At 35.5% G+C, this 22,072-nt stretch overlaps 1 protein-coding gene across 1 annotated transcript in view; it reads right to left on the bottom strand.

Moving 5' to 3' along the window:
• The window catches only part of LOC149796063 (uncharacterized), a 41,163-nt gene extending 21,116 nt beyond the window's left edge, over positions 1-20,047 (bottom strand). The window contains exons 1-3 of the mRNA XM_089964171.1: positions 20,032-20,047; positions 15,009-15,157; positions 2,130-2,284 (exon numbers count right to left, since the gene is read on the bottom strand). Of these exons, the coding sequence (XP_089820297.1) occupies positions 2,130-2,284; positions 15,009-15,157; positions 20,032-20,044 (317 nt within the window). The 5' untranslated portion in view covers positions 20,045-20,047. The remainder of the gene's footprint in view (positions 1-2,129; positions 2,285-15,008; positions 15,158-20,031) is intronic.
• Between the last annotated feature and the right edge of the window lie 2,025 nt (positions 20,048-22,072).

Below are 22,072 nucleotides of genomic sequence, written 5' to 3'. Positions count from 1 at the left end.
ATTATTTCATGTAATATGCTACACATTGCACAAAATTACCATAGAAAATACCATATAAATTGATTTATGTCAGTTCTACTTAAAAGACAAACATATGTCAATGTAATTTTGATTTAATCCTAATAATATCTAATTAAATTGCAACGAGTTCCTAGTTTTTGCACACTAATAACTATAGGCATGCAAGGGTGCCACAATATATGTTTATAAATTTAAAACAATCGACGGATCCAGAGGTATCGTGGACGATGGGGGAGCGTAGTTAATTATGTGACAGGCTCTCTGTAGCTCTTGCATTTAAAACGTATCCAGCGATTAACTTTAACATCTAATTGTTAAGAAAACTTACTGTATTAAACGTTCCGGTTCATTCGAGCTCACTTTCAAGCAAGTTTTAAACTATCACCACCGGAATAGGTATTTGAAAACAGTGAATGCTCCAGCAATATATCCCCAGCTAAATATGAAAAAATATTTCTTAGCTTCATCAGGAAAGAGACATTTTTTGAAACTGTTATTCGTACGCGTTTTCTATGAATTAATAATATAATATAACTATCGTATAACAGTGATATCCATTTTATTAACTACCCCGTTGTGTAAGTGATAGTACCCGCGCCACTTCCTTTCGCTTAATTTAGCCTCTCGTTTCTTTGATTACACAGCAAGAAAATTGCATATGCACTTTACTCAACCACTCCATTACGGTATGAGGTTCATTGTCTCAGTGATATAATGGAACTTTGCATTTCTTGTCTTCTTTTGATAATTAACAGCTGCAGACAGTGCAGCGTTAAATAATTTGTCATTTATTATGTAATAAAACATTCGTTGTGGTTCAGGGGGAGTTGGTGTCAACTCTTTGGATTGGTGTCTGTAGACTAGGGAGATGACTAGCACTGTCACTACTGGTTTGTCGTCAGTTAAAGTCCTCTTAACATATTTCAACGTTGTTTCCACACAGAACCAATGAAATCAAATTATATTTTTATTGACGTACTGACCACGGCTTCTGACCTACTCAATTTAACGCTGGCAGCTACTCATGTGCCTAAGATAGCATTCTGTTTTATTTACATATGGCAAGAGAGAAAAAAGAGGACGGAGTGTTAGAAAGAGAGCTTCGATTTGTTCAAAGTTTTCTAAAACATTATTACAACACTTAGCTTTTGAGGCCTTGCTGACATTCCATTATTTTCCACTAGTCACTGATGTTTTGTAAACAGATTTGCAAACCACAAATGTAATTTGACCGAAGAAATATTAAAATATAAATATATAAAAATGTATCTGCATGTCATGGAAATCACGTATAAAAGGCTTGGAAGAGGGAACAATTGCTTAAGCAAATCCTCAATGATCTCGTACATATTAATTGCGACGTACAACTTCAGTGTACTAACTGATTTCCCTTTTTTAAACCCAGAGTAGGAAACTCGCTGCTCGATGGTTAGGGTGCCGGACTCGCGAACAGCCTGGGTCAGCTACCGTGGTGTGTCCATGAGCAAGGCAATTTAATCTAATTGTCCGGTGTCGTAAAACTGCAGACCAAAGCAAACCAAGTCAAATTAAAGTAGAATGTCCCAAACTTAAAGACCAATAAATCCTTGGTTTAACGAGATAGTATGGCTTCCGTCACTAAAATTCCATTACTGTATGTACCATTTTGCTGATCAAGCCCGGCAAAATCATTTTTATAAAACCCAAAACTCATTAAACATTTTGCAACACATTCAGACAACGTTAATCAAAGCGGCAGTGTATTGCAGGTCAGTTAGTGTGTTAAATTAAATCGATGATGGGAAAACGAAAACCGTCAATATTTAATTGAGTGAAGAAGTAAACAAGTAAACTTGTCTTATATGGTATTAGCATTCGATATTTTGAAACACAAAATCTTGTAATGTTGATCAAAGCGACAACATGAAGACGGTCAGAGAGCGCGTTAAATCTAAGGTGGCAAAACGAACACATCAATATTACAGTGGGGATCAAACAAGTGACTTTTGGACTCCTGACAGGTGTGTTGTTGTAGCGTAGAGAACTTCATAAATGATACCAGTTTTGTTTTTCCTCTAGATATAATCAAAGTGATGCTCTATACTACAATGCGAAAGTATGGCACTTACCCTACTGAACTATTTCTACGAACAGCAACAGAATGATTAACAATTGTTTCCATAGCAATACCGGTAAGGCAATACAACTTGAAGTAAACAGCGCCATCTCCACCACATACTTTTCTGTCTAATGACTTTGTTACCACTATCGTTATTGGCTTGTCCTGAAATAAAATTATATATATATATATATATATATATATATATATATATATATATATATATATATATATATATATATATATATATATATATATACCACATACATTAAAAATAACATGGCATTTAAAGTATTGGTATAAAGCAATATGATATACCAATACTGTTGGTGTATAAAATTGTGATCCACCTATGGCGCAGTAATACGCATATATAAACATTCTAGCGACCGTCTGCAGTTAATTCTAGGTCAATGATGAATTTTCGCACATTAATCATTAGTGAAATATGAAAATAACAATAAAAAGTATTAATAATCCTCGTTTTCTAAAATAATTTGATATAGTACACATTTCAGCACAAATCTCTCTGTTTTCTGTTCCCTTCTCATGATTAACGGACAAGCTACGCAGAAATGTGGAGAGAGAGAGAAATGAAAGTTGGGCTGGATTAAAACCTTGAAATAGAGATTACACCAAGTAACCTACAATAATATGTTTAGTCGTAACTATACGTGTGCACTTTCCTTGGGATTTATCTACTGTGTTTATCAAGGGTACAAAGTTGCAAACCATGTCGATATTATACAGACAATTCCTCGGTTACGTGGTACACATACTGTGATGTATTTAATGTTTTGTTGTTGTTGTTGTTTTTGTTCTTAAACATACTATGAATTTCTAAAAATCGATTATTATTAATTAAATAGAAAATTTCCAAAGCTCTCTCTCTCTCTCTCTCTCTCTCTCTGGATCATCGTAGCAAGATACGGGTTAAAATCTATGAAATGAAGAAGGCATAGGATTTTCATCCCACGATATTTTTGGACTGAATGATGGTTAAAGTTAGGTCGAACCAACAAAAGGATGAGCGAAAGAGACGGAGAGAGAGAGAGTTTTAAAGTAAAACCGACCAGAGAGAGAGAGAGAGAGAGAGAGAGAGAGACCGAGAGAGAGAGAGATTTAAATGACAAATTTTAGATATTGAAATAGGAAGAATTATCTCAATAGAATGGTCGTTGTTTCATCCCAAATGTAACGAACTGATCGAACGATTTAACGGGACATTGAAGAACACGCTCAAGAAGCTGTGCGAAGGCCGCCCAAAGATTCGGGATCGGTACATTCCTGCAATTCTTTTCGTATATCGGGAAGTACCACAAGCGAGTTTAGGGTTTTCTCCCTTTGAACTCTTGTACGGGAGAACCGTACGTAGCCAAATCTCCGTACTGAGACAGCGGTGGACGGACGATCACGCTGTCGAAGAGGTACGTACTACCTATCACTACGTCTCGGATTTACTAAGTAAACTGGAGGAAGTTTGTTCACTCGCACAGAAGAACTTCAAGCGAGCGAAGGCGCGTCAATAGAAGTATTACAACAAGCGCGCGAAACTACGCCAGTATGACGTAAGCGACACGGTGTTGTTGCTATTGTCCCATGAATACAACAAGTTGCAAATTTCTTGGAGGGAGCCGTACGTCGTAACCAGGAAAGTCGGAGGTCAAACCAATCGGATACGACTACCGACTAAGGAGAAGCTATACTATGCCAATCTCATTAAGCGATACCGGGAAATGGAGACCGCCAGTGATTTTGTCGTCGCTACGATCGTCACCGAGGACGCCGCATGCGAATACTGTCTCGAGCTGTCCGTTAACGAGGGATGAGACCACCTCAGGCGTGGAGTGTGACCCCATGTTTATAACATTACAGCGGGAATAGATAGAGACGTTGCTGGCCGGGTATTCCGATGTGCTTACGGAAATACCCAGGAGAACGTCACTTGTCGAGTTCGGGTTAAAGCTGGTGGACGACCGGCCAGTCCAGCCTAAACCCTACCCCTTGCCCCACGCAAAACGACACGTTGTAAGGGAGGAGATCGATCAGATGATTGCTCTGCGAGTAATCGAACCCGCCGACTCTCCGTACAGCTTTTCGGTAGTCCTTGTGCAGAAGAAGGATGGCACACATCGGTTTTGTGTCGACTACCGAAAGCTGAATTAGGTGACGAAATTTCAAGTGGAAACGCTACCTAACCCAGAACATATTTTCGCTTCTGTCTCGAAGGCGAAACTTTTCTCAGAATTGGATTTGTCCAAGAGATATTCTCAAATCCATGTGAGAAAGAAGGATAGGGCAAAGCTCGCTTTTGCTGCTCCCGATGGGACATACCAATGGTTGTCATGCCATTCGGAGTCCAGAATGCGCCCAGCGTCTTCACTAGAATGATGCAGAAGTTGTTGGAGCCCTTGCGCGATAGGAGTATCCACAACTTCGTGGATGATCTCTTGCTTGCCACAGAGACTTAGGGCGAACACCTCACTCTGCTAGCTAACATTTTGAAGCGGCTACGTCAGGAGGTATTGATGGATCGCCTTTCCAAATGTGACCTGGGGTTCAGAACCTTGGATTATTTAGGACACACCCTTAGTCAAGGCACGCTGTGCCCTGAAAAGTCAAATGTGGAGCAGCTGAGAAAGGCCGCACGGCCCACCACAAAAACTGAAGTGAGAACATTCCTGGGATTGGCTGGGTATTACCGGAGGTATGTGGCCAATTTCAGTGCGATAGCGGGGCCGTTGTCTGACCTGACCAAGAAATGGTCAAGGGGTAAAGTTATTTGGACGGATACGTGCGAGCACGCTTTCCAAACGCTATAGGATAGGCTTACATCCGACGCAGTTGTCCGCCTACCAAGTCTGTCCAGAGACTTCGTGTTTCGCACTGACGCATGCGACACAGGATTGGGAGCAGTACTGTTAGAAGAGCACGAGGTGACGCTTTTCCTTGTCGCGTACGACAGTCGGAAATTGTCTGCTGCCGAGAGGAATTACTTCTTATCAGAGAGGGAATGCTTCGAAATCGTTTTCGGAATATCACGGTTCGAGCGGTTCTTGTACGGGCGCAAGTTCATATTGGAAACTGACCACCAACCCCTCGCCTATCTCGCGCAGGCGAAATTTTCGAATGGACGCTTGATTCGATGGTCGCTGTTCTTACAGCAGTACCAGTTGTAGATCAGATACCTGAAAGGAAAAGAGAACGTAGGCGCTAATTTCATGTGTAAGAGCGCTGGAATGGCATCGATCGCTCTGTAAATACCCGTATGTTGTGTGTATATTCGTGTCGTAGTCAGCGTGTAGAGTTGCTATAATTTTTCCTTTTATTGTATGTGTAACGCACATTTGCATTTGTTGCAAATTTGGAGGAATGAAATCCCGATTTTATTCTCAAGCGTGGGGGTGGGGGTTGTAAGTAAGGAACAATAGCCAGATCGCAACATGTATATGCTAGACCCTAAGGCTAATTATTCGCTTCATAAATGTTGCGAGTGTCAGCCTTGCGAACAATGAGTGTCAAAGCGATGTGTACACAGCTGGCCGGCCTGCTTATGTTACGATAGTGTAAGCCGACATCAAAAGGTCGGGTGGGAAGCCAGTTGTATATAACATGGCCATATGAACTTGTTACTGGCGCCTTATTTGTCTGCGTGCGATTCGCAGGTAAGTGGCTTGAATTGCCGGTGTTGGGATCAAATGAACATCAAGTGGGGGTCGTAAATCCACCCTTGACAGACTGCCGGTGACGCGGCAATGTTTGCTAATTATGTAGACCATGGGTGAATCGACATCCACTCGGAATTGAGCAAGGCGTGGCCACCAATGGAATCGCAAGTTTAAATCTAGTGTCTTGAAACTAAACGTCAGTAATCGCTAAACCATCTTGCGGGAATTACGTAAGGAAGTTATAAGCTACTCCGACGTCATTCGAAATTGGCGGGAAACGTTCAATTTCTAACAAAAACAAGCCACGATGGGTCTTCTGTAATAATTAAAGATAATACTGGGAGCACCCCACCCCAATCTAAGGTAGTCTACGAAATCTTTACAAAAAGCATAAAGTTTCTGAATGAATTTCAGTCGTGTTCAGAATGAATCTTGCGTGTGTTGATGTGCCAATAATATAGAATATGACAATGTGCTAACAGTCTTCATCCATCAGAATAATATAGTCCACGAGGAAGTCACAACAAACCCCAAAAATTGACTTAGTCCAAATGTATATCTGAATGCTTTGTAATTCCAATGAAGAATTTAAATACATAATTCTCTCAAATTATAATTGAACACAACGGAAAGACTGATTGTTCCACAGATGTTAAGATAGGAATTAATAATTCTGATGTAAACAAATTTATATAGATCCTACTTGATCTATGTCTCAACAACTATTTTTTGAAAATACTCTGCAAACGTAATGGTAATTTCCAGCAAACTGTAAGCAAAATTCTTTACTAGAATCTACTAAAGTCAGAGTCAAAGACTATAAAGAAATCAAACCCAAATGAAAATGGTTATAAAAATGTCATTAGTCAGGTATGGCTAAAATACTTCACTCACTTCTGGACAAGGCGTCAAACGAAAATACAAATTAAATACACATAAGACTTACCCTCATAGAGAATATATATATATATATATATATATATATATATATATATATATATATATATATATATATATATATATATATATATATATATATATAACTTTTGGGACTATGCGAATAATATTAATGTTGTATTCCTGCAACTGCGAACATAACCTTAACAATCTGAATTTTTAATTTTGTTTTGTTCGGAAGGTATGTGCGTTATGATCGGTTGAAAACAATTATTAAAAAGGGTGCTTAACTAATATCATCATCATCTTTATTTCCTTCCATGGAAGATTACATGATATAAGAATAAATCATCTGAATACAATCAATAAATATTAAAAAAAAAAAAAAAAAAAAAAAAATGTTCTATATTAGAATACAAATTCTTACACAATATCAATCAACAAAGTGTTCGTCAACTCATAAGTTGCAAGTTTCAGTAGCTTATTTACAGAAGATAGCTGCACACTGCATGACAAAGTATGCTGCATACAGGACGAATACCTTGGAGTTTTCTTTGTCGATTACTCCTGATGGTAACCTTTTACCTAAAAGATATTGTAGTTGCAGCTCATCTTCTGCATTAAATAACGTAATGTGCAGACTCAGGGGAAATTTATCAGTAAGGAAATCCCAGAAAGAATTTCGAAAGTTCGACATATAAGGACAACTAACACAACAATGAAGTATCAAGTCTGTATAAACATTCCCACATCTAATACACATATCAAGCTGTGTTTGTGGAACAGCAGCCCATAGTTTAGCTACATATGTAAATACCTTAGTGTGTTGTCTGGTTTTAGCCGACTGCCACACTGAGGCAGGTCGTAAGTATTCGTGTATCGAAGAGAATCTCTCAAAATCTGCTTGATTAGACATACGAACTCTCCAGAGGCTATTTTCAAGACCAACAATTTTTGACCTTACAATTTCTTTCCAATTATGTTTATCTGGAATTTCAGAATGATGTAAATAATCAGTTAGATACCCGAGCAAGTCAAACTTCTTTGAGGTATAATATAAATTTGAAATTAACCCGCAGCTTGACATGCATCCGCTCAGAATGAAGTGAAATAACGCAACGTTAAACACACGTTTAGTATGTACATTGTTAGGTATCAAACACAATCTGTGTAAAAACATCAATTTTCTTCTATCAATTTCGGACTGCGCTGATGTCCATCCTAGCATTCCCAGGGCAATGTCTGATCTTGTATGTATTGGAAAACCTTGTAAATATTTGGCAAAATACCTCAGAGTTTTATCCAATAAAGCGAGGTCACTTTTTGAAATGTTACACCATAATTCACTTCCATAAAACATTGAAGGGAAAATTACCTTTTAATTGCATTTGCAGCAACCAAAGGATTTAAACCATTCGGTTTAATGCCAATACCAAACAGACCGTGAAAAGATTTTTTCCCTTTCTTGCATGCATCGAGTATTGCGTCATGCGACGTCAGCTTTGAGTTAATCCGGTGACCCAGGTGTGTTGCCGAATCGGTAACCGGCAAACATGACGGGCCAAGATACCATTTCATATTGATATAATTCTTGTATTGGGGTCCGAAAATGATAATGTATGACTTTGTAACACTAAGCTCGAATCGCCACTTATTACTGTAGTCGTATGCTATATCTAACAGCTTTTGTAGATTGCTAGGATATATAGCCAAAAGTAAAATATCATCAGTTAGGGTTGGATTTCCCACAGCTAAGGATCCAATCTTTGCTCCAAATCCACTATTTTCTAACTGTAGCAGCAAGTCATTTATAAATATTGTGTACATCAAGGTTGACAAAACACCCCCTTGTCTCACTCCTTGGCCAATTGAGAACAAATCTGAAAATTGCCCATTTACAAGAACTTTACTCTGTAAATTTGTGTACATGTTAAAAAATATCAAAAGGGATTTACCCGTAATTCCAAACGTGAATAATTTAAAAAGCAGTCCTTCGTGCCACACGGTATCAAATGCCTTTTTTGTATCAAGAAAAGCAGCAAAAACCCGTGAACCCATGTTTACATTATATTGCACTGATTGCAACAGCACAAAACTCGCTGTTGTGCAGCCTAAACCTTTTTGGTAACCATGTTGTTGTGAACTGGGTATACTAGAATTAGTATCTTTGAGCCAAGTTACCAAACGTTCATGAATAATTTTCTCAAAGGTTTTGTAGATAACAGGCAGTAAAGTAACAGGCCTGTAACTTTCGAGGCAGTTCTTTGATTTTATGTTACCTTTGTACAGTGTCATTACTAACCCTTTTTTGCAGTCTACAGGTATGTAAGATTGATCAATGATCCGAGTAAATAAAATTGTCATACACTCGATGAGGTAGTCGCTGCCATAGATCAAATGTTCATTGCAAATTTGATCATGGCCCAATGCTTTTGATTTCTTTAGACCTTTACTGATTTCTCTTACTTCGTTTAAACTGATACTGGTCTGTAAGGCCTCGATATGGCTTACTTCGTCCTGTAGACCCCGATTTAATTCTCTCTCTATAAATTCATAAAAGTTTCCATCAAAACTATGGTTTAAATTCGGCGTGTGAATGTCCTCATAGTATCTAGCAAAGCCATTTGCGATGGAATCATCATCATGGACACAAACTCCATCAGTTGATAGTTCCTGACAAAAATTTACATTGTTCCCTCTCTTAATGTTGATCATTTTCCAAAAGTGTCTTACATCGCATTCATGTGCTTTTTCAATTTATTCATACACCTCCCCAATATATTTTTCCACAGCCAGTTTTTGAACGTTTCTAAAGTCTCTCTTCTTATCTTTATATTCTCTGTAATAATTAAACTGACTACCCCTCGGTCTTCCCTCATTTATCCAAGTATACCTAGCTTGTCTTTGAAGTTTATGTGCTTCTTTGAGTTCATTTGACCAGTATGGTTTGGCATGATAATTGAATTTAGACTTTGGAAGCGCGATGTCGCTTGACTGCTGTATTGCATTAACAATGTGCCCGTAAAAGCTATCAACATTGTCCGAAATAGTATCTATATCTAAAGTTTTCAGGCGAAGGTCCAGCTCAGATTGATAGTTTTTCAAGATATCAGCGTTTAATTTATTCCAGGCTATGTTGTTTCTCTTCATAGACTGTCTGAAGTCTCTCCCACAGGTCACTGTACGAAGGGAAGTAAGGATAGGGAGGTGGTCAGATATCACGTGCTCTTCGTGATCTGAAACAATGTGCACACTTCGTAATCTACCTATGCATTGATCCGACAGTACAAAATGATCAATCATCGTTCTTGCTGGGGTGAACGTATAACGGGAACCAGTGCATATTATTAAATGTCCAGCACTCACTAGATCATTATATCGCAAGAACTCATGAAATACTCTATCTTTGTAATCTCTGAAAGTGTCTGGTTCAGCTACTGCATTGAAATCACCAGTAAAATACACGTCCCCCAGCTGTGAGTACTGATCATAGAGATTTTGAATCAACTCAGTTTGCGCTTTGTAACAATCTATGCCATATAATAGGGTCGGCATATATACACAAAAAATATATACATTTTGCATATCGGGAAATTTGAATTCTATGCCAACAACTCTGTCACTATTAACTTCATTTATAAAGTTAGCATATCTCATGAGAGAAGTTTTGCAGAAGATTGCAACTCCTCCTTTACCACATTTTATTAACGTGCTATTAGAGGAAATATCCTCTGCCTTAGCAGTGCATTTATAATCAGAACGAAGAGTATCGCAAAATGGAAGTATGTGCTGTAATAGTTTATGTTCAGTTACGCAAGCTACGTCAACATTATATTTATCCAGCATTGCACTAAAGCTAAGAGCAGAGGACATAATTCCTCTAACATTCCAGGTCAGTATATTAAGATTCATATTAACTTGTAATATAGGCATATTAATACTTATGCATCGTGAAAGCAGAACTAAAATGACAAAGATGACAAAACACATTAACTTACGACAGAACATAATGGCAAATTTTTGAACAATTAACTGTCACCCTAGTCACGGAATATCGCATCCTGCACCTTCATTTGCCTCCTGATCGCGATTGCTAAACCTATCTCGCCAAGATTGATTCCCATACCACCTTCTTACATAAACACCTTTTGGCCATGTTACATCATTTTCAACAGTGTTGCAGTCTGAATTATATACAGTCAGCTTGGCCGATAGATAATTACGTCTACTGTGGATAAACTTTATGGATAACGGATCTATATCGTATTCTTTCAAGAATTTACCGAGGCCTTCAGCAGTAGATTTGACACCAATGACACCCACATAAAAGCGCCTTGTTCTACGTCTAACTACACCTTCAAATACAACATTCTCATTATTGTCATCAACATCCTCATGTCCAACAATACTCTCTGAACCTATTTCTAAACCTGATTTACCAAATGATCTAGGTCTTTCTACCTGACCCCCAATAACGGTAGGTATCTTGCTAGGAGGGGTTTTCAAGTCAATACCTTTCACATTACTGTTGCTAGTAATCGGATGCCTAACGTTCTCTATCCTGGTCGAAGTCGAAGTTCCCTGTTCAGAAAGCCGTTCGGTGTGGGTTAACAGTTTATTTTGATTCCGAATGGTTGTGCGTACAACATTTGTCACATCAGGATGAACATTGGCTTTATAAATCTGTGGGATATTTCCATCGAAAGGGGCGATATGTCTTCTATCGAAAGTCTGTGAAATTATATCCGAACTTTTTGAAACCAGAGTTTGCAGAGCACTGACCCCACTCTTTTCCAAAGTTGGTTGGACCGTTAAGCCGGTTCGTGACTCCACTGCCGTTGTACCTGGTGTAGAGTCGTCAGCCTCAACCGACACGGGAGACAAACAGTTGGACACTGCAGTTCTGTTCTGAGATTCACTTGATAGGCAGCAGTGTGTATCGCAACCAGTTTTGTTAGAGTCGATCAAGACGGAAGATGAACAGTTAGACACATGAATCTTGTTCTGAGCAGCAACTGATGGAGAGCATTGATCACCACATCCATTGGGACTACATGATAGGTTACTTACAGCTGGACTATTCGTGCGAACGACATCCGCATAAGACATGGGTTTACTCAAAGATTTCATCAGCTTAACTCTAAGTTGCTCGGTGATGGTGTGGAGAGTTTCATTTTCTTTCATCAACACGCTTTGAGTAGTTTTCAGTGACTTAATCTCATTACGGAGCAGTTCTATTGTTTGAGATTGTGCCTGTACCTTATTGTTTACATCAGCACGGAATGCATTAAGGTCATTCATAGTCACCAATGTTATTTGGGTTGCCTTCAGAGATATAATCTCTTTTCTGAGCGAAACAACAGTTTGTTGTAGACGACCGCAATCACTCTTGATTTCCGCTAGCGAGAGTCTTGCTGAATTAATCACTTGTTCTGCTTGCCCTGAGCTATGTTCATCGTCATGTTCACAATGTTCAGCTTGTACATTAGGGTTTGATTTCTTCTTGCTAAAAATAGAATCGATCTCGCAATGATCCCCTTTTATAAATATAGCTAAAGAATAACAATCCCTTGCATATTTTATTAAACTACTTACACCATTTCTGTTCTTTCTAACAACCAAATATCCAGACGGACAGCCAGGAAAACCTCGTGCTCTACTAAATAAAACTGACCTATACCAGGTTACAATATCTTCACTGTCGTGTGAAACCTCTAGCAATTTCTCAATATACATGTCTCTGGGTAGATTATCTAGTTCCTGATCAAGTCTTCTAATATAGTCCTGATTGGGAACCTCAGATATGACATCTTGATATGTTGGGCTGTTACAATGGTGACTCGAATCTTGGGTTGAAAACAATTATTAAAAAGGGTGCTTAACTAATATACATTTAATACTGTTGTTAAGCCAATGTTAAAGCCGATTATTATTTCTCCATTGTGAAATAAATAATATAGTTTTTGTTTAGTTCTTTTAACATAATAGCTCAGTATATGAACAATACAATTTTTTTTCTTGAATCAATATATCACCTACATTTGCATCAACATAGATGACTGATTGGAATCTGGAGCTGAAAGATCCGGTACACCTTGAACAATGACTTTTAATTTATCGAAGCCTCCTGGCATTTCTCAGACCAAAGAAACTCAGTTTTCGTACTGAAAAAATTGGTCAGAGGTTCAGCAATTATGGAACAAATTAAAGCAAAACCTCTGATAATATCCGCCATACCCCCAAATCGCATCAGTTGGATTGTACTGATGAGCACTGGGAATTCAGAGATAGACTTGACCTTAACTTGTGCAGGTTTAACGTGACCGTGTCCCAAAAATATATCCTAAAATGTGACACAAGCAAGGGCAAAACTCACTTCTACCTAAATGAATTGTCAAATTTGCATCAACGAATAAATCAAACAATTCAAGAATAGTTTCCACGTTATCTTTCCAGGTGTCGTAGTACATGATGACATCGTCGATGTTAGCGTCCTAATTATCTATACCAGATGTTATCATGTTAAGTAAATTTTGTGATGTTAAGGGCGAATTAATTATAGCAATACGCATCACGTTAATTCAAAAAAGCAAATTTGGTGTTCCAGATGTCTCGATTGCTTTCTTTCTTTGCTTGATAGGAATTTGCTAGAATCATTAAAATGTAAAACTTGATGACATATCTTGCATTCCAATTTTGTCAATACAATCATCGACGCTTGGTATTGTAAATAAATCTGTTTTGGTGACACTGTTCACTTTCCTACAGTCATTCACGCACGGAAAGTATTACTTGGTTTTCAGCTCAATACCACGTGGTTAAATATTAATCTCCAGCAAATGTTTAAGTTCATTTGTTAAACTTTCCTGCTTGAGTGGATTCATCCTGTAAGAATGCTGTTTCATTGGGGTGGAATCAACAGTTTCAACGTGAACGAAGATGCAAGTGCTTCTGGTCTAGATTGTTCAAAGTTTCTGAATTTCGATGATTTATTAACTCAGAGTCACCACAATTAGATTGCATGCGATCATTTTAGTCGTCACTGTGAGGGACAGGCTCAACTAAAATGACTTATTGATTAACAGGGCTATCTCTATCAACAAACTCCTTTAACATATTTATATGACAAAGTTGTTTCTGCTCCTCCTTCCATCATGAATATAGTCACCAAGATAAGGCTTGAACCTTTGGTTGAAATAATGTTCTTTGTTAATAACTTTTAACACCATTGATTTATAAACATGTTTTGAATAACCCAACTGTAAAACTAAATTCGAATGAATTTTCATTTACAATAAAACTGAATTTACAATTGAATCTTTCATCTTTTCAAATTTTGAATAAATACTAGCTTCTCACGCTCGATTGCATCTTCAGGTTTAACGTTGAAAAGCCGGACTCATGGGTCTTATAAACTTTCATTATTGGATACCTTATAAGTACAGCATGTTCATTGCATAATACAGTTTCTTTGTAAAATATTTATCAGATATGCCCTTTCAACTATGCACCACAATCAACGACGAAATAAACCGACGTCGACATTGTAAAGTATTTAGAAGCATAGGAATTTCTTGTGTTCTCTAAATCAATATCTGCCTGCTGAAATGTTAGATTATTTTATATGATTTACACTACTTTTTTGTAGGCACTAAGGTTTCGTTTTGAAATCCGTGAATCTGTAAGGAAGGGGAATAATATATGGATATTTACTAAACGTTTGCTAAAATTGCCGAAGAATGTAATGTTTACAGATTTGTTACCTCTATGGCTGTAGTTACAAATGTTTGGACCTCTAATATTTAAAATCGATCCATAAATAGCCATTTTATGAGATTCCTTAAGATGGTCAGGTTTTGATGAATCATTTCAGAAAGAAACCACAAAAATACACAGGTATAAGATTGCAATAATATTTCATTCGGATCTTTTTGACAATGGAAATTTGAATATGACAAATGAATTTATTTACTTTTCTTTTTATTGGTTATATCATAATGCGGAGTTTCAAATTTATGTAAAAGGAACTATTAATCACAACGTTAACAACAAATTAAGATGAATGAAAATAATGTATTTCCTACTTTTTGTAAAATCTTGTTGAATACAGAACACTAGGACATTTGTATATGTGTGCACAATCAATAACATTTTTAAGTAACGTGTCGAGTCCACTAAAATACGTTCTTGGATCCACATTTCTGTATGTCTTTATATTGATGTAAATGGTATTTTAATTCAAATCGCACTTTTCTGTTTATTCATGTTGCTATCAAGCGTATTTTAAGCCAATTTGGCTAATATCAACTATCTACAATATATACCTTAGGGCATGTTTTCAGTTTAGCTTGAACAGATTCTGTTGGCTGGTCGATTCCACCTCTGCAGTTGTTTCCTTCCTCACATATAGAACTGGAGCTGGAAAGTTTAGTGTCTAATTCAATATCTACATCCGCATCTTTGGAAACGCAATCTGAAAGTCAAATAACAGGATATGCATTCCTTAAGGTAAACATATATCTCATTGACTTTGCTCTTTTAAATTAGCCATTTTCAGATTCATAAAAGCGGTGTAATATGCAACCAGTCTAAACCATACATTCAATCCATGCGGCATGCTTTTATTATTATGTTTTGTATCATATATTTTTATATCTTATTTGCATATTATTTACTGGAAGGTTACATCCATATTGGATTTCGAAATATATATATATATATATATATATATATATATATATATATATATATATATATATATATTGCTTAAGATTATATTCTAACATAAGTATCACTCGTGTTTATTTCCACAAACATAATATGTTGCACTTCAAAACTATCTTATATTATTTTTTAACTTATATATACAGAAATATATGCATAAGCCAACATTATTAGTATTATCCGCATTGAAATTAATTATCTTTATTAAATATTTTGTGTTGTATCTATATCAGCAATATAATAAATAAAACAATGATAATTCCTAATAGAGAGTGCAATTTTAACTTAAATATCTTTTGGATAATTGTTATAACTGATGTTATAGTTGATCAGATGTTAGCAATATATATATATATATATATATATATATATATATATATATATATATATATATATATATATGTGACTTTTCTCATAAGTCATAATTGTATGGTAGAAGAAGCGTTTTATGTTTCTATTATTCATGCACATTTTCTTCCTTAATGGATAAATTAAAAGTGTATTACACAAGCTTAAATACCTTACAAATAGTACTCTTATTTCGGATAATAGTTGACGAATATGGAGCAGCTTCTAAATATTAAAGTCTAAATTCTAATCCACTGAATATCATAAAACAGCAAAGGATTTATTAAAATGATACACTATTAGCAATATAAGAGCCTGCTTATATATGCATGCTGATAATGTTATCATAACGTATAGCCCGATATACATTTAACTGAAATAGTGGCGACGTTGCAGGTATGTTCCTAAAATATAAATGCATGTGTATTGGAGAGATAATAAGCATGATATTTAAAACCCATTTACAACTACAAACAATTTACGAACAAATCATACAATTGGATTAGATAGGACAGCAAGAGAATTAGAAGTGTAACAATATTTACATTTCAGACCCTTTGGATATCTACGTAAAAAGCAATTCCAATATTCATAACATTTTTTACAATTACCTGCGAGTTACATATTTTACGAAGAATATTTGTAGCTGCCAAATTTGAATCCAAACTATATTTGGAATATATTTCTCTAATTTTGGGACTACCTAGCAGTAAACAACTGAATATATACACAATACAAATTTTTACAGTACATTCATACACTTTATTACAGCTGTAAAATAATCAACAATCAAACCATATTAGCATATTTGTATATGTCCTCAATAAACACACAACAACCTATTTTTGTACACTCTTTCCTCAGATTCTTGTCAATACCATTGAAGTCAGTTTCTTAAAATAATCCAGTGGTGCCATTGCCAAATGATAAACAATGTAAGCAGTTTTTATTTAACTATGCAACTGTATCCCGTAAAGTATAGAACACAAGCTAATACATTTGCCCTGTTCAAAATTCAGTGTTGAAGTGCATTTGCTATACTTGATTTATGACTATTTTATCAGTCGGTTACATTCTAACTTTTTTCACTCCTTATTGTAAACTTGTGAGTCAGCTTGCACGTAATGACTGCTTCAATTTAAAATATATATATATATAGATCCAAACATTTAAAAAATCAATCGGAATTAAACAAAAGGTGAAAAAGACATTATGTCAGCAAAAACCTAAATTAGTTGCTTTACGAAAGACAAAATAACAGAGCAGAGATCATCTTGCTAGACAACTTGAATATTCACGGGGATAAAAAAGGTCAAGACTTGGCGTTGAAAGAATACAAAATCTCACAATCGTTGATGAAAACGCAAAGGACTAAATTAAAAATATTGAAATATGTGTGTGCAAACGAAATGTTCAAAGTTTAAACAGCACTAGCTATTATTTCATATGTGATGACATAGCTGTTTTGGGTATTTGTTTAATCAGAAACTAGAGTTGATAATTTTCTTAAAGCTAACGAAATAATAAAGGCCACGAAAAGCATATATATTTAGACCAATAAATCAGCACCACACAGACCAACACGACAAAGCTTTGTCTGCATGCATCACGATCTCTCAAATGGCTTAAGTTTTATTTAAAAATAGTATAGATTACACCTGCAGACAAACGTTAAGCAAAACAAAACGAATCCTCAAATCCTTTACCACGCTCCTACGTTTTCTGTATTCTATTCGTTACGTCCGGCTGCATTTCTTACATGACCATATTGTATGTTTTTCTGATGATATTATACAAATGTATTACTTTCATTACAACAATCCATAGCAATTGGAATTAATTTTGCTGTTATGCACACACACACACACACACACACACACACACACGCATATATATTGAGCGTTTAAGTTTTATCCATGATTGTATATTCTAATGATCATTTGTAAACAACATATTCGATAGCTAATTGTTGGCCATGTTTGTGAGTTATATTCTACGATAATATTTGTAAATAAGTTTTTATTGAATTCAAGCAATTAGGTTTCCTCTTGGAAAAACGTATTCTCACCTATTCTGTGTTTACTAATTTGAGGAATTATTTTTTCTGTTACCTCGTGTAAGACAATACAGTCGTAAACCGCCAATACACTGTACTTATTCCAGTATCTCTTAAATGAATTTTCACATATTTTAATGAGAATTATGTTAACCTTTTGTACATTGATGCACTTAAATTCTTTTAAATTTAAAATTCGTAGTAAGTTATTTTGCAACTAAATTCCAATTTGTTATTATTTATGACTTTTTTCGTATAGAGATCAATAGTGTGATTTATGTAAGGAAGCGATACTTCAGCATACAGTTAAGATATTTAGATTTCTTTAATTACAATTGTTCAAATACATATTTCACAATTTTGCATATGTATTTAAATCTTTATATTTTGACCTAATCATAAATATAAAAAAACTTCCTACTTGCATTTCTGATCTGTTAATCCAGGGGAGAAACACTCTCTGGAAATTGTTTTGCGCTTGACAGACTCCTTTGACAGGATTTGAGTCATTCTTTCTTACGGTGAATGTCGTGTGTTGCGGTCAGTTTTAGTGCAGGGTAGCTTGGATGTCAACCAAGCAATTCCTTTAGAAGATTTAATTGAACCCAACATAGGAGCAATTAGATCAAAACGAAAGGCTAAATGCTTAGGAAGCAATCTGTATTCAAGCTGTAAATTAGTGTGAGTATTCTCAACGATTAAATGTACGACTGATTTTATTGTGCATTGCAGTCTTAATTAGTATCAATTAGTAACCTTGGCATATATCTGATGTCATTTTACCTCGACTCAAACCAAGGAACCCTATCCACTGTGATATATGAGCAAATAAATTACTGATGTGTTCAATTATTATAGATGCTGATTTCCTTATGGACAGTAATTGTCTTTGTTACTTTTTGAATTAGCTTTGGTTCATTAATATTGGTAATTTTATCATCTATTTTAAAGCAAATAGATACAAGGCCTTTCTAAACTCCTTTAAAAGAAGGTCATTTCTATTTTTATTTTCGCATTAATGGTATACACTTTTTAAAACACGGAACAAAGTAGCCAAAGGTCCACAGTGCTTTTATTCAATCATACCTACGTGTATGTCTCTTTTAGTAAGATTGCAAATTGTATTATGTGGAGATTAGTTTGAAAAAGATGAGATAAAATAGCACGTAATTCAAAAGTATATTTTATGTCAACAACTTTTGCTAATTGTCATAAGGCAATTCATGTATATATTATAAGTGGTCTCAATGCAATTTTCTTGGTTGATACATAGGGCTATGAAGAATTGATGAAGACGCCGTATTTGCATACCTCAGCTGGATTGGTCCAGAAATTGTATTGATTTTGAAAAAAACAAACAAAAAACAACCCAAAACTCCAAAACAGCATAGCCTCGTGATTTTCAGTTTGATTATTATGTTCTCGTCACAATAGTTAGGATTTAAAGAGCAATATAGAATCGACCTGTCTCTTCTATATCTACAATGTATTTACCCAAATTAGTTGAGTGAAACGACAACACCATTTATTGACTCCTGTATATTCTGACGAGCTATCAAAGTAGGTTCAATGTATTAATAAACTTATGTGGTTATTTGACAACTTGCACTTAAGGAATCCAAATATATACGCTAGGTTAGACAGTAAACATATATATTATATAAACAGTAAACATGTATATTATATAAACTACATTTGAAAATACACATCTGTCAAGTTTATTGGCCCAAAATTTAAAATTAGACAAATGGTACTAGGTCACCAAACAGAGTAAATATATCAAGCATTCGCTAAAATTGGAACAAAGATATTGAACAATAATCTTATCATCGGTACCTGCAGCATTTTTATTTTATTGTTATAATAAGAAGGTGGAAGGAGAAATAGACTCTAAATGTCAGTGATGTAAAAGGCATACAAAGGTTGTCTGATGTGAAGAGAATGGAATGAAATGAGCATGCCAAATTCCATTTATACCCTGATGATGGTCATCATCACAAGAGTGTCATCTCGTTTGCATCAACTTCTAACCAATCGAAATATCGTTTACAAAGTTATATTTCAACACCCAAAATTGATATTTTGAAAGATTGAAATAGCTTATATATCTGTTTTAAAATACCTCGTATCACGCGACCGCCGTGGTATCGTGGTTGTCAAATTCATAACTTTAGAACGCAAAGGGTAATATAAACGTTCTATGGTTAGAGAATACTTACGGAATTGCAACATTTCCGGAATCTAAAAGGTAAATAAGGTAAAGAAATTAAGATTTTATATAAAGTGGTTAAAATGGAGGATTCGGTATAATATTGTTAAATCAATTTGGAAACACTATTTACATTGAATATAACTAACGCGGAATTATTCAAGTGTCCGCACATAACAATCATCAGTAATAATACAAAAAAATGAACGATTTCAATATGTTTTATGTACCATATGATTAGTGTACATTTATGAAGTTCTATACAACAGCGAAATTGTATACGACTGTAAATCTTTTATTTTTTCTCTTTTCAGTTAGGAGAAGCCCGTATACAATTTACACACAAATTAATGCAGATAAAATTTCACTACGCCCAAAAATGTAAGGTAGTCTAAAAGTTACTAAAATATGCACATTTTGGTGTGTTATTATTTTTCAAGCTAAAAGATTTCTTACACATGTCGGACTATAAAGAAAATTTTGGAAGCGAATACAAAATAATATTTTCATTTTTGCTGTACACAATAAATTATAGTGAGCAAACTTGGCAATTGAGATAAATCTGTTACAAACGTAGTTATGCCCTTACGAGATTTTCTCTTGTTAAGAGAAACAATAATTAGGATTCATCGCAGCAGCCTCCCCGGTAATTTTTTAGCACTGTTTGCAAAGTCTAAACCAAATGTATAAATTTTATATAAATACTACAATAAAGTATTTGATTATAAAATGTTTTAAAATGAATCTCAAGAAAGGCTTGTGTATTTTAATCATATGTCTCATTATAATTAAAATAAAAATTTACGGTGACAAGAATCATACATAGAATAAAAGCTTCTTCTACACTCCGATATGTATCCACAATCAGAAGTAAGCTGAAGACCTGCTACTATGAAGGATTTAAAATGTGGGTAACAAAGACAAGGCATTTGTGTGAAAGTTGCAATGCAACGATACAACAACCCTAAAGAAGTCGGAAAGACTCAAGGAAAGAGCTGGTCTTGCGTTGGGTACATCAGTGAGAGTCGTATGAGACAATGGGGAAAGGAAAATTTGAGACATAGAGGCGAAATTATCGTATAAATGCAAGGAGCGCCCTAAGAAAGAAGCACGAGGAACTGGTCTCATACGGTAATTATGAACAAAGAACCCGTTGTACGATAGCAAGATAAATAATTTAGAAAATGCTTTAGAAAATCCGTAATTCATGTTCACAAAGGCTGATAAAATAAAAACAACAAACTGCAATCGATAAGTCTACATAATGATCTGCTAAAAAACTTCCCGGGCATGGCATTTGTACTGCCAGGTACAGAATCACAGACAGCGAGATCTAAGTATTGACGATAAAGGTTACACGTTACATGTTTAAGCAGTCCTACGAAAATACAGTTCTAACCTAATTGTCGCCAGTTCAAAATATTCTTAAATCGTTGGAGTTTTGGATTAAACGCAGGATTTTCTTTATAAACACGGTGGCCATATCTGCATGGGCGTGTCTGTTTTCAGCAACATATGTTCACCGTCTTTAAAAATCACAAAAATTCCTTAAATCTAGGAGCTGAGATCTAGCTGAGCAGATGAATAAAAATGTTACTCCTTTTTATGTGTTCAATTACTTTTCAAAATGTGAAAACTAGATACGATTGTGCCCACATTATGTGTAACTAGTTTGTATGCGGATGTGTCAATTTAGCATTTTACCATCTGACCCTTAGAAGAGTCTTTTGAGCAAATGCTCTTCTCTTTTAGTATCTACATCGGTAGTACAATACCTAATCGTCACGGGACTATTCACGCTTGTAGAGCAGATTCGTATTTATAATCTGAGATCGGACTTAGCCATCACTTAGTTATTAGACTACAATACTTGGTCTTTGAAGTATGAGTTATCTCAAGCGCTTGTGTTTTCTGTTTGATCAGCTCCTCTGTTGAGTAGTTCTGACTTCTTTTGAACGCTACCTGTTCGCACATAGCAACATTCTTGCAAAAGCCTTGTATTTCGTACCAGTGGAGTACTAAGGGTAAATTACATTCTGGGCGACGATAAA

This window comes from Sinohyriopsis cumingii, chromosome 7 (genome assembly GCF_028554795.1).
Source record: "Sinohyriopsis cumingii isolate HCF-2022 chromosome 7, ASM2855479v2, whole genome shotgun sequence".
Classification (NCBI taxonomy): domain Eukaryota; kingdom Metazoa; phylum Mollusca; class Bivalvia; order Unionida; family Unionidae; genus Sinohyriopsis; species Sinohyriopsis cumingii.
This window is presented reverse-complemented; position numbering and strand designations above follow the sequence as displayed.